The sequence below is a fragment of the Rhincodon typus genome, chromosome 29, assembly GCF_021869965.1.
Source record: "Rhincodon typus isolate 14 chromosome 29, sRhiTyp1.1, whole genome shotgun sequence".
NCBI classification, from domain to species: domain Eukaryota; kingdom Metazoa; phylum Chordata; class Chondrichthyes; order Orectolobiformes; family Rhincodontidae; genus Rhincodon; species Rhincodon typus.
Genome location: NC_063360.1, coordinates 1,852,413 through 1,864,846, shown reverse-complemented (window position 1 = coordinate 1,864,846; position 12,434 = coordinate 1,852,413). Strand labels below are relative to the sequence as shown.

Genomic DNA, 12,434 nt, shown 5'->3' with positions numbered 1-12,434 from the left:
GGAACTAAGAATCTAATGATGACCATGAATCCATTGTCGATTGTTGGAAAAACCCATCTGGTTCACTAATGTCCTTTAGGGAGGGAAACTGCCATCCTTACCCGGTCTGGCCTACATGTGACTCCAGATCCACAGCAGTGTCTTAAGTGCCCTCTGGGCAATTAGGGATGGGCAATAAATGCTGGCCTAGCCAGAGATGCCCTCATACCATTAATGAATAATGAAAAGAAAAACCCGTGACCACTACCATTTAGAAAGACAAGGGCAGCAGATAAATGGAACGCCACCACCTGCAAATCCTAATCCAAACCACGCAACAACCTGACTTGAATTATATCACTGTTCCTTGAGCATCATGGGGACAAAATCCTGGAATTCCCTTCCAAAGGGCATTATGGGTCAACCTGCAGCACAAGGACCGCAGCGGTTCAAGAAGGCAGCTCATCACCACGTTCTCAAGGGGCAAATGGAGACAGTGCAATAAATACAATTCCAGCCAGTGATGTCCATGTCCCATGAGTGAATTAAAAAGTCCCCGTGAATATTTACTTCCCAGTTTTGATCTCCTTTTAACCATGTCTCTGTAATGGCTATATTTCCATAGCTATTAATCTTGATTTGTGCCATTAATTCATTTATGTTGTTCTGAATATTATGTGCATTGAAGTAGAGGCATTAATTTTGCCTTTTTGCCATTTTGACCCTCTTTAAACTATTTGCGACTGTTTCTTAAAAGATATTCATAGATTCTGTCCCTTCCTGTCCCACTGTGGGTACCATTACCTAAACAGCTGCTCTACAATGCCATAATTGCACCTTTTCTGAATTATACTCCAAATTAAGTGCTAATGCATGTTCAGTTTAGTGTTGATAAATATTTCTCGACATTATACTTAAGAACTTTGCAGCTAGCAGACAGATTTCCTTTCCAACTAGTATGTGTTTCAAAGCAAGGCCACGTGATAATGTACTAATTCAATACGTTGCTCAGCCACCATTCTCACTTCTCCGCTTCTCTTAATCACCCTTACTTGAATGTGAAGATCTGTGTTTGTGATCATCCTTCTCTCTGTGTCTGTCCTTTCTATCATCATCATTGTCCTGCTTCCTCGAACTTCCTTGATTGTTAGTTTGGTTATTGCTTTTCCCATGAACAGATGGCCTGAAGCGAAGTCAAAATACAATAAGTTTGACACGTTATTAGGATCTTAGTTAATTTTGTTAGGGAAAATAAGAAAAAAAATGGAAGCAATGAGCTTCTTAAGACAGGTCACTTATTTTGTTGACCCCCTATCAACCACTTGTTTAGTGACATTGCACCACGTAACACACAGAAGTACAGGGTTACATTCCTAAGAAGCAAAATGGCACCTGTCATTCCAGAAAAAGAGGTGGGTAGTTGGGTATAAATGATGACACACAGAGAGAGGGTAAAGATAGATCAGCAGGAAGGACAGGAGTGGAAGTAATGAGGGAGACAGGATAGAAGGTAGGTAGATTAAAACAGCGTCAACATGTTTATTTAGTTCATGATGTGGATGCGTATCAACAGCTAATACTGTCTTGATAGGTTGAAGATTCAATTATCCATCAATGTCAGATACACGAACAAATATTATGCAGTGGCCAAAACCCACTGTGGCTATCAGTATCAAGCTGTTATTCAACCCAAGTTTCAGTATTAGCCAGGTAGTAGGAGTGCCAGTAAAAGAGTACTGAATAAAATGTCTTGGATTGCATAACACAGAAGAGGCAAGTGATGTCAAAGACGCAGGAAAGGCAAAGTTGGAGAGACTGGTTTATGGTGCTTTGAAGTCAGAAGCAATTCAGATCTTCTAGTTGTTCCTCTCAGGACTCAGAAGATCATAAACTCAGGATTGACTCTGGATACCATGTGCTGGACCAGTCAGGAACACTGACCAATCAATGTGAAGATTCTGAGGCAGAAGAAGTTTTTGTTTACAAAGTGTGCTTCACCAAAAAAAATGGTGGTATATAGATTGGGATTAAAACTGTCACAGAACAGGAAAAAAACAAAAAATATCAAAATGGAAATTAAGAGATCAAAGGAAATGAATGCTGTAACAATAAGTTATACCCAAAAACAGCATATCCATGAGCCCTAGAAGCAATTGCTTTGCGGCAATTAGCAACTGTGTTAACTGAAGATCTCAAAACAACTTCACCTCCGATAAAACTTTTAAAGTTCTCAGCAAGGACAAATTATACAGGAAAAAAGCAGATTAGAGATTTATGGCAGGAATAAGCAAAGTGATGATGTTTTCAACGAGAAAAGGAAGGAAAGAATTGCATGTATATAGTGCTCACCTCGATAATCTTAAGCATTACAGTATTACACAGTCAATGAAAGTGTAGTCATTGTTGTAATGTAAGAAATCTGACAGCTAATTTGCACTCAGCAGAGTTCCACAAGAAGCAATGTAATAATGACCCAGGTAATCAATACTTTTGTGATATCAAGGACCAAGACAATAGGGCTAAGCCGTCTTTTCATCTTCAAAGTAATACCTTGGTATCTTTTATATCCATCCAAGCAGAAAGATGGGCCTTGGTTTAACATCTCATCTGAGAAACAACACCTCGGATAGTTCAATACTCCCCGAGTACTGTATGAGAGTGTCTTGTTTCCAACTGAGTCATAGCTGACACACAATACAGTTTACTAACTATGCATTCCAAATAGAATTTCATTGGTTTCCATTGGGTCGAAAGGAGAGAGTGCAGGTTATTCTATGTAGAAATAATGAAGGTCTGCACCCTGAAATATGCAGCATCATGGGAAACTTCACAGGAAATCTAAGATCTTGGCAGTTCGTGGTTGGTCTAGAATGTTAGCTAACATTAGACTTCTTCCACTGATGAAGTAGAAAATTGTACCTCTTTCAACTCGGTCTACTGTATTCACTGTAAGTCTCCTTTCCATTGGGGTGACCAAACACAGACTGGGTGATTGCTTTGCAGAACACCTCCACTCAGTCAACCATTTCAACTTGTATTTCAACATTAGAATGTCAGCAAGCAAACTGGGAATAAAACTAAGCATGCCAGAGACTAAAACATATTCTGGGTTAACAAAATACTAAGACATTAATACTCACATATGCAAATGAAAAGGCCAATTTCAATGCATTAAACAGGAAATGCATACGTAAAGCATAATGACTCACAATACTTTGGAAAAGCTTAACTAATGGCATTCAAACACAATCCAACAAGCAGGGCAAATACAGATTACGAATTTAGTAAGCACTGATTAAAGAAATATAATCCTAAAACAGATTTACAGTAATATGAATAGGTATAAATTTAAAAAGAAAAAAACTTGCAAAATTTAGGAAGAAGGATGAGAAAAACTGCTGTGAATAGCAGTGTGAAAAAGGAAAGGAATAACTATAATTGGAATCAAGCTAAAAAAAACTTGCTGTATTGGAACAACAAGACAATGAAAGAAAAGGTAAAATCAAAATACTGTGGACATTGGAAAACTGAAATTTAAACAAACATAACTCAGCATCTGTGGAGATAGAAACAGAGTTAACATTTCCAGTTTGACATAACTCTTCTTCAGAACTCAAGTTGAAACAAGAGTTTTTTTTAAGGGTAAAACAGAGGTTTTAGAAAAAACATATTTTCCATATCAAGTGATTACCTTGTAGAAATACTCATTTGGGAAAGCATATTATCATGTCACCAATTTTAAGAGGTTCACCAACTAAACTTAATTCCCTGTCACGTTATAATGCAATAAGTAGCCCAAAAGCATGTTAAAAAGTAATAGAGTACATTAAGACAGATATTTCTAGATATTAATGGCATCAATTGATATGAAAATTGCATGGGAAAACGGGAGGTCGGAGATCAGTCTCAAGAGGCTGAGTGGCCTAATCTTGCTATGTTCTGAAAACTAATTTATCACAGGGGTGACTGCTATATACCAAAGGATATAACATGGAGGGTACATCTAGCAGGAAGAAAATATTGATTGCTGCTCATTTCTAAAACACATTGATTAAATGTAGATTCTCAATCCTATTGTGACTGACAGGATTGTTCTGCAGTTCAATAAAAATGACAGAGGTGGAGGCTTTAGGACCAAATGTATCCAAATACAAAATTACAAACATAACCATAACTCTGAAATCAGTCATGACACAGTCATGTTCTGTTTACACACAAAGACTCTACTAATGTAACACCCTAAAAAAAATGCTCCAAAGCACATTGCAAACAAGTTTTGAACTGTGGTCATTATTTTAATAGAATAACACTGCTGTTAATATTGGACAAATGAACTGTTTCAGCATGTGATGCTGTTGTGAAGATAAATATGAAATAAGATCAAATTATACTCTCAAAGCTAGATAACAAAATACCTAGAAGCACAGATGAAGAATTGGCCTATACCAATACATATAGAGAATAAAAGATCAATAAATGAGAATTTTAGAAAATCTGAAACATTAATATTGCGTGAGCAAAACCAATGAAATATCTAACTCAGAGCAGTATTGCTTACCTGTCTCTAGATTGTCCACGGTCATTGTCAACTTTGGATTCGCAACTTGGTTTGGAACCTGTCAAACTTCTAACTTTCTCCTCTGCAGACCTTTTGTTATCTTTCAGCTCACTTTCAGCCTGCAGATCCTAAAAAAAAACACATTTTATTGGACCATACATAGTGATCATTGAACTGTAGTGAATGCATCATTCCCCGCAGTAGAGATGGTAATTTAGTGGTAATGTCACTTAGTCTGCTAAACTAGTCTATCAATCCAGGCTAATGTGCTAGGACTGCGGGTTCAAATAAAATTACAGCAACTCTTGGGACATAAAGTTAGTCTCAATGATGACAACTGACAGTGACTATTATGAAAAACTAACTGGTTCACTAGTGTCCTTTAGGAAAGGAAATCCACTGTCTTTATCTGATCTGGCCTATGTTGGATTCCAAACCTACAGCAATGTTTTTGACTCTTAACTGTCTTCTGATATGGCCTAACAAACTAATCAGTTCAAGGCAATTAAGGATGGGCAATAAATGTTGGCCTTGCCAGTGATATTCCATGAAAGAATTTTTTAAAAATCCTCACAATCAAGAACCATCAACAAGCAGAACAACAAATCCCTCTTTGCTCCACATTGTCGACAGCACGTGGAACACACTAATCCAGTTAAGATGCCAAGCAGGACCTACACAGCATCTGTCAATAACACTCAAGAATATGATTATTTATTCTCATAATATAGAAAACAGCTATCTTGCTGTATTTTGAACAATAGTGAAGTCCTGCAAAACACTAAATTATGGAGAATTTGCAGGTACAGTACAGGTGAGAGATGGATTTGCTAGTGCTTACATTCAGTTATCAACCTTCTGGCCTCTAATCGAAAATTAAAATGTGGTCCCATCAAGTTCATAATTGGTGGTGAGAAACCAGAAATGGAAAAAAAGACAAACTGCTGTCATGGAAAATACTGGAAGCAGAAAGCTTCCAGTGGTTGAATGTAGTAATTAAATCTCATGTGTACTTTTCCTCTAACTGTGTTAATCACCTGTTCCCTGAAGTATTTATTTCAATCTACTTCTCTTTTGCAATTTTATCTTGAACTTTGCTGAAAGTATTATCTCAACTTTATCAATCCTTCTGCTCTCACTACCCCAGTCAAACACGGTCTCTGTAAGTGTTTGTTATGTATTTGATACTCTAACATCTAAAGCAAAACCTAACTGAGGAACACAAGAACATAGGAATTAGGCATTTAGTATCTTGTTTTGCCATCCCATTAGACCCTGACAGACTTGTGTCTAGAATCACAGTGTGGTTACATTACAGGAGGCTATTGTGTCTGTGCTAGTTCTCAGAAAGAGCAGAATCAATTCAGAGCACTTTTGAAACCCTGCAAATTTTCTTCCTCCAAGTTCTTAAGAGTTCCCCTTTGAAAGCCATGATTGAATCTACCTTCATCACATACAAGTAGTACAATGCACATCCTAATCACTTGCTGCATAAAAAAGCTTTCCCTTATTTTGCTATTGATTCGAAGATTACGATCAGTGATTCTTTCAGAATCCTTTGATGCATTCAATCCAGTGCTGGTGTCTGATTAACTTAAAGTATATTCAGCCATTCTAACACTTCTCCTTCATCAATTTTGTGCCCAATCGTCTTAACCAAACTGAAACAGAAAATGCTTGAGAAACACAGCAGGTATTTCAGCATCTGTGTAGAGAAAGTAGAATTAACGTTTTGAGTCCAGTGACCCTAATTCAGAGCTAGAAGCAGCTAGGAAAGGGTGGTATTTAAAGAAGGGGTGGGACTGGGTGGTGGTGGTGGAGAAGAGATCCACATATGAGATGAGGTTACATGGTTCAGGGAAGATAGGAGTTATCCATACGCTCGCGCTTAACCTCTGCAAAATAGAGGTCAACTGTCTTCCTGACCTCCTCTTTTGCCATGATTTCTCTACCTTCAACTTCCTTGGGGTCAAAACAGATACAAAGTAATCACTTTATCCATCAGTAATGGTCTCTGCCTCCTTATATAGATTATACTTTTGCTGCCTAATCAGCTTCCTCCTAAAGAAAAATAAGTCTAGGGAAAGCATGATAAATGGTAGGACCCTGGGAAGCACCGAGATCAGAGTGACCTTGGTGTGCATGTACACCATTCCCTTAAGGTATCGCGACAGGTGTGATAAAGTGGTTAAGAAGGCATATGATTTACATGCCTTTATTAGCCAAAGCATTGAGTTAGACCATAGGTAGACTTTTGTGTGCAGTTCTGGAATCCTCATTGTAGGAGGAATGTGATTGCACTGGAGAGGAAATTTACCAGGCTGTTGCCTGGGTTGGAGAATTTCAATTATAAAAAAGAGATTGGACAGACTGGGGTTGCTTTCCTTACAGCAGAGAGGATTGAGAGCGACCACGATTGAGATGTATAAAATTATGAGGGGCATAGATACGGTAAATGGGAAGAGACTTTTCCCCTTGATGTAGGATCATTGACTAGATGGCACAGACTTAATGGAAAGGGCAGAAGGTTTAGAGAAGATGTGAGGAAAAACTTTTTCACCCAGAGGGTGGTTGTAATCTGGAACTTTCTGCCTGTGAGTGTGGAACAGGCAGAAACCTTCATAACATTTAAGTAGTATTTAAATGTGCACTTGCGATGCCAAGGTGTACAAGGCCGTGGGCAAAGTGCTGGAAAATGGGTTTAAGATAGTTAGGTGGTTGTTTTTGACTGGTGCAGATTTGATGGGCCGAAGAGCCTTTTTCTGTGCTATAGATTTCTGTGACTGTGACTCTACTGCCCCTTTATGCCCCTCATACAGGTAGTTCTCCTATAATGCAATTATTACTTTCTTATGTGACCTCACACTATAGAAAATCACGTTACAGGGAAATCACTACAGAAAATCGTTATACCTGAATAGCAGAAAGTTTGCGTTATCCAAACAATGTCCACTATTCATTAATCATGTTACAGCCAATTTGTGTTAATGAAACACGTGTTGTAGCAGGACTACCTGTATGCAAATACTGAAACAGTCATAGACCATGTCCAAATGCAACAAGACTAGGACATTATCAAGGCTTAGGCTGACAAGTGGGAAGTAACATTCACGCCACATAAATTCCAGGCAATGACCATCTTCAAAAAAAAAGACAGAGACACAATCTAACCACTGCCCCTTGACGTTCAGTGCTGTTACCAGCACTGAATCCTCCATTATCAACATTCTAGCAGTTACCACTGACTAGAAACTTAACTGGGTTTGTTACATAAACACTGACTATAACTGCAGGTCAGAGGCTCAGAATACTGCAGCAAACAATTCACCTCTTGACTCCCCAAAGCCTCTCCACCATCTACAGGCTCAAGTCAGGAGTCTGATGGAATACTCCCCATTTGCCTGGATGAATGCAGCCCCAACAATACTAAAGAAACTTGACACCACCCAGGACAAAGCGGCTCGTTTGACTGACAACAAATGCACTCCTTCCACCACTGACACAATATACCATCTGCAAAATGCACAGCTGAAATTCACCAAAGATCCTTTGATAACACTTTTCGAACCCATGACCACTACCCTCTACAAGAAACAAGAGCAGCAGATACATGGGAACACCGCAACCAGCAACTGTCCCTCCAAAACATTCACTGTCCTGACTTGAACATATATCACCATTCCTTTAGTTTCACTGGGTCAAAATGCTGGAAATCCCTAACGAGATTATAGGTTGATCTTTAGCATACGGACTGCAGCAGTTCAAAATGGCATCTCACCATCACCTTCTCAAGGGCAACTAGGTATGTTTGATAACATGGGAGATAGAAATCAAAATACAATGTTAGATAAGAGAGGCAAGGTGCACAATGGATTAGGTGAGACAAGTCAGATCAGGCATAGGTTAAGAAATATTAAGGTATTAGCTGGGTCAGAGTAAGAAGGAATGCAATAAAGTCCAGATTGTGTTTACAATGCACGTGTCAGAATGTAGAAAGCGGAATAAGGAAGATTGCTCTGCTGAAGGTGCAAAATATGGTATAGTGTAATGACTGAGATGTGGCTCAAAAAAGGCTAGGACTGGGTGCAAGATATTCTTAGATGTAAGAAGGAAAGAAAGAATGTATGGCAGTATTCCTTTGGAAGTATATTGCAGTTTTCTGGAGAGGTGAAGGACAAAATATATTTGGTGAAAGTTTGAAAAAAGAAGTAGTCATTACTGAGTGTATTCTACAGGTTACCAAATAGAGGAACAAATTTTCAGGGTGGTTGGAGAGATGCAAGAAATACAGAGTAGCGATAATGGGCAACTCTTGTAAACCAATTATTGGGATAATTATAAAAGGGAATGGTAGTGCCAGCAAATTGGAACACCTTAGTTGATGACAGCAAGAAAGATAAAAGCAGAAAAGAGTGCAGATGGTAGCTTTGTTCCAGGGTCTGAAGAAGTGTCACTAAACTTGAAAGTTAACTCTGCTTCCTCTCCACTGATGCTGCCAGACCTGCTGAGTTTCTCCAGAAATACCGGTTTTTGTTTCACAACTTCAGTAGCCACAGTTCTTTGTTTTATTGTACCAACATAGAGCAACTTGCCACAATATTCTCTCAGCCAAACTTTATTTTTAAAAAATCACACCACAATGGAGGGCATATAGGATAAAGATACTGGGCTGATAATTTGGTCCCAGTTGTGTTCAGGTACAACTCATCTGGCATTCATCGGTCCCAACTCTCCAGAACCAGTCCCAATGCCTCAGTATTCTAAAGCACTCCCTCCTTTGCCACCATCTCTCCAGTCATGTATTTGTTTGCCTTAATCGTCTTTTCTATACTCACTAGCACAAGACACTAGGAGTAATCCAGAAATTACTACCTTTGATACCCTGCATGCTAATCTCCTTCCTTAATCATTAAAATCTGTCTGCAGGACTTCATCCCTGTTACTACTAATATTTATAGTATTGATATTGATCGTGACTGTCTCCTTTCCAAATGCTGTGCAGCCACTCACTGATATATTTGACTATGACACCAAAGAATCTAAAACAATCCTGGGCTTACATCTTTGGCTACTATAGCTATAACGTAACTACAAAATCCTCTGTCACAACTGTCTTCTCTTCAATTGCAATTGTTTTAACATGGACTTTTTCTGGTATTTCCTGTATAGTATGAGACCTCACGTAATGGCTGCTCTGTCAGTTACTACCTTACTCCAAACAAACACAATTTCTAACAAACAAGAACAAAAGATGACAATAAATACCACCAAGACCACTATGTTCTACAAGCTGACATATGTCCTCTATTATCAATGCAGTATTGCAGAAATAAAAGCTTTGTTCCAGGATCTGAAGTGGTGTCACTAGACTTGAAAGTTAACTCTGTTTTCTCTCCACCGATGCTGCCAGACCTGCTGAGTTTCTCTAGAAATATCTGTTTTTGTTTCAGAACTTCAGTAGCCGCAGTTCTTTGTTTTATTGTACCAACACAGAGCAACTTGCCACAATATTCTCGCAACCAAACTTTATTTTTAAAAAGTCACACCACAATGGGGGGCATATAGGATAAAGCTCATTTCGGTACAAATAAGGCTTATTTCTTTGAAACATAGAGTTAACATACACTGGATGACAAAAATTAAAGGCAAAAGATGCAAAAGATTTATGTGAAACCAGATTCAATTAATAGAAATAGTCACTTGATAATACAGAATGAGAGTATTGCTGATGAGAGAGATATGTTATTGAAGATTTCCACCTTGCACTCATCGGGATAAACACAGGCCAAATTTCAGAAAAATCACAGCAATTCCTACTGCAGGAGAAAAGGGTCGAAGGTTCGTTGGCAAATTGACTCTGCTTGGCCAAGAGAACTAGGGAAACCAAAAGTTGTTTGTTTACTTAATGGCAATGCCTTGGTTTGAAATCCTACAATTATTGCTGATGTTAAAGGTGATATATGGCAAATAGGAAGTGAAACTACAATCAGACAACCAGTCTTATTAGCCAATTTGAGCCTGATAATGGTTCAGAGTTGCATTTCAGATTTAGCATGTAACACATAATGGTACATATTCAACCAAACCCACAGACTTATCTTTACATACATATTCCTGTGGGTAATGGGACACACCATCCCTCTCTCTTGTCCCCAGGTGTACTCTGATAATTAAAAGTCAAAAGGTTGATAGTTTTTTAAAAAGTCTTAGTGAAAATTTGTAGCTCGGGTTGTGGATGTGGTTGTTCCATGGTGTGTAGATATTTCGTTACCATTCTAGGCAACATCATCAGTGCGACCTCTAATCAAAGCAATGGTGTTCCGCTCCGTTCTTAATTTACATCATTCTCTGGTGCGGTGGGTCTTGTCAATTTCAGTTCTGTTTTTCAGCAGCGGTCTGTCTATGGGGTCTATTTCTACGTGTTTGTTAATGGAGTTCCATGTTGAAAACCAGGCCTCCAAAAATTCCCTTGGTTCACAACAAGGGACTCCATTTACAAACACATAGAAATACACCCCATATACCGACTGCTGCTGAGAAACAGAACCGGAATTGACAAGACCCGCCACACCAGAGGATCATGTAAATTAGGAATGGAGCAGATCACCAATGCTTTGATTAGAGGTCGCTCTGATGATGTTGCTTAGAATGGTAATGAAACATCTGCACACCATGGAACAATTGGCTCGGTGAGCAAACGAACAACCACAGGTTGATAGTTTGTACCTCTCATATAGTTCTCTGCTTGTCATTTTTATCAATGAGCTTCTTTACATAAGTTACTTGCATTGTAGAACACAGTTTACTCACCACCTGGTTTTTGTCCATGGCATCTGAAGTCCTATGGCTGTCAGAGAGTCCTAAATGACATGCATGTGATATAAATGATAATATAAGTGATATACAAACAAATTTTCAAATTTAAAATCAGTCAATAAATAGAAAAGGGACTCTGGGGACCACAGACTGAAGGGGATTACAGCAATAAAGTACGTATATTTTCATTGTTCTGTTTCATTATTGATGACCTAGCAGTTTTAAACATTGCAACAAAATTAATTTTTGTTGTTACCCTCATTTACTATCTTGTTACTCCTAATGACTTCACTTTGGCTTCTTCAATATTCTTCAATACCCTTCAATATTTAACATATCTTACTTCAATATTAACTGGAAAAGGAACAGTCTGAGCAACCTGTGGCAACTCATCATTTAGAGGTTACTTTCTAGCAGACTGTCAAGAACTTAATATGTAGGAGTAGCAGCAGCTATTTGGCCTCTCAAGAAAAAAATGCATGAAAAGAATCAAGTGTTCCCTTAGAGGAGTAAATGGACACAATACAAACAGCAGCAAAAATCTCAACTTAGTTCAGGAATTCTGGAGTTGATTCAAAAGGTGCAAACCGTCATCACATACCTTCCCAAGAAAAGCACCTCTCTAAACCGCTCAATTAACCTAACTTCTATACCTGTATCACTCTGAGCTAAAGACAACTACAAGGGTATGAAGACAAAATTGGCTAAAGTGGAGTGAAAAGATAGACTAAAACATAACATGATTGAGTTGCAATGGCAGACAATTAGGGAGATATAACTCTCAACAAGGACATATTCCACTGAGTAAGAAAGACTATAACCACTTGAATGGATCATCCATGGCTAAAGAAGAAGTTGAGGGGGGTATCAAATTGTAAGAAAAAGGGAACAGTGATGCTGCGAAGACTAGTGGTAGGGCAGAAGATTGAGAAAGGTTTCAAAATCCAGCCGGAAATGACTTTAAAACTATAAAGGTAGAAATTTCCATTTCCAGTGAAAACAAACAAGAAACATATAGACAGTAAAAGCTACCACAGGACATGCAAAGCAAAACAGTAGCTAAAGTAGGGACTAGTTCCTT

The 12,434-nt window shown here is 38.5% G+C and overlaps 1 protein-coding gene across 2 annotated transcripts in view; it reads right to left on the bottom strand.

Moving 5' to 3' along the window:
• The window catches only part of LOC109915172 (pre-mRNA-splicing factor CWC22 homolog), a 63,560-nt gene that overhangs the window by 20,931 nt on the left and 30,195 nt on the right, over nucleotides 1-12,434 (bottom strand). For both annotated transcript variants that reach the window (XM_048614337.1, XM_048614338.1), the window contains 3 exons: nucleotides 11,348-11,397; nucleotides 4,538-4,665; nucleotides 1,032-1,162 (listed from right to left, as the gene is read on the bottom strand). In XM_048614337.1, the coding sequence (XP_048470294.1) occupies nucleotides 1,032-1,162; nucleotides 4,538-4,665; nucleotides 11,348-11,397 (309 nt within the window). The remainder of the gene's footprint in view (nucleotides 1-1,031; nucleotides 1,163-4,537; nucleotides 4,666-11,347; nucleotides 11,398-12,434) is intronic.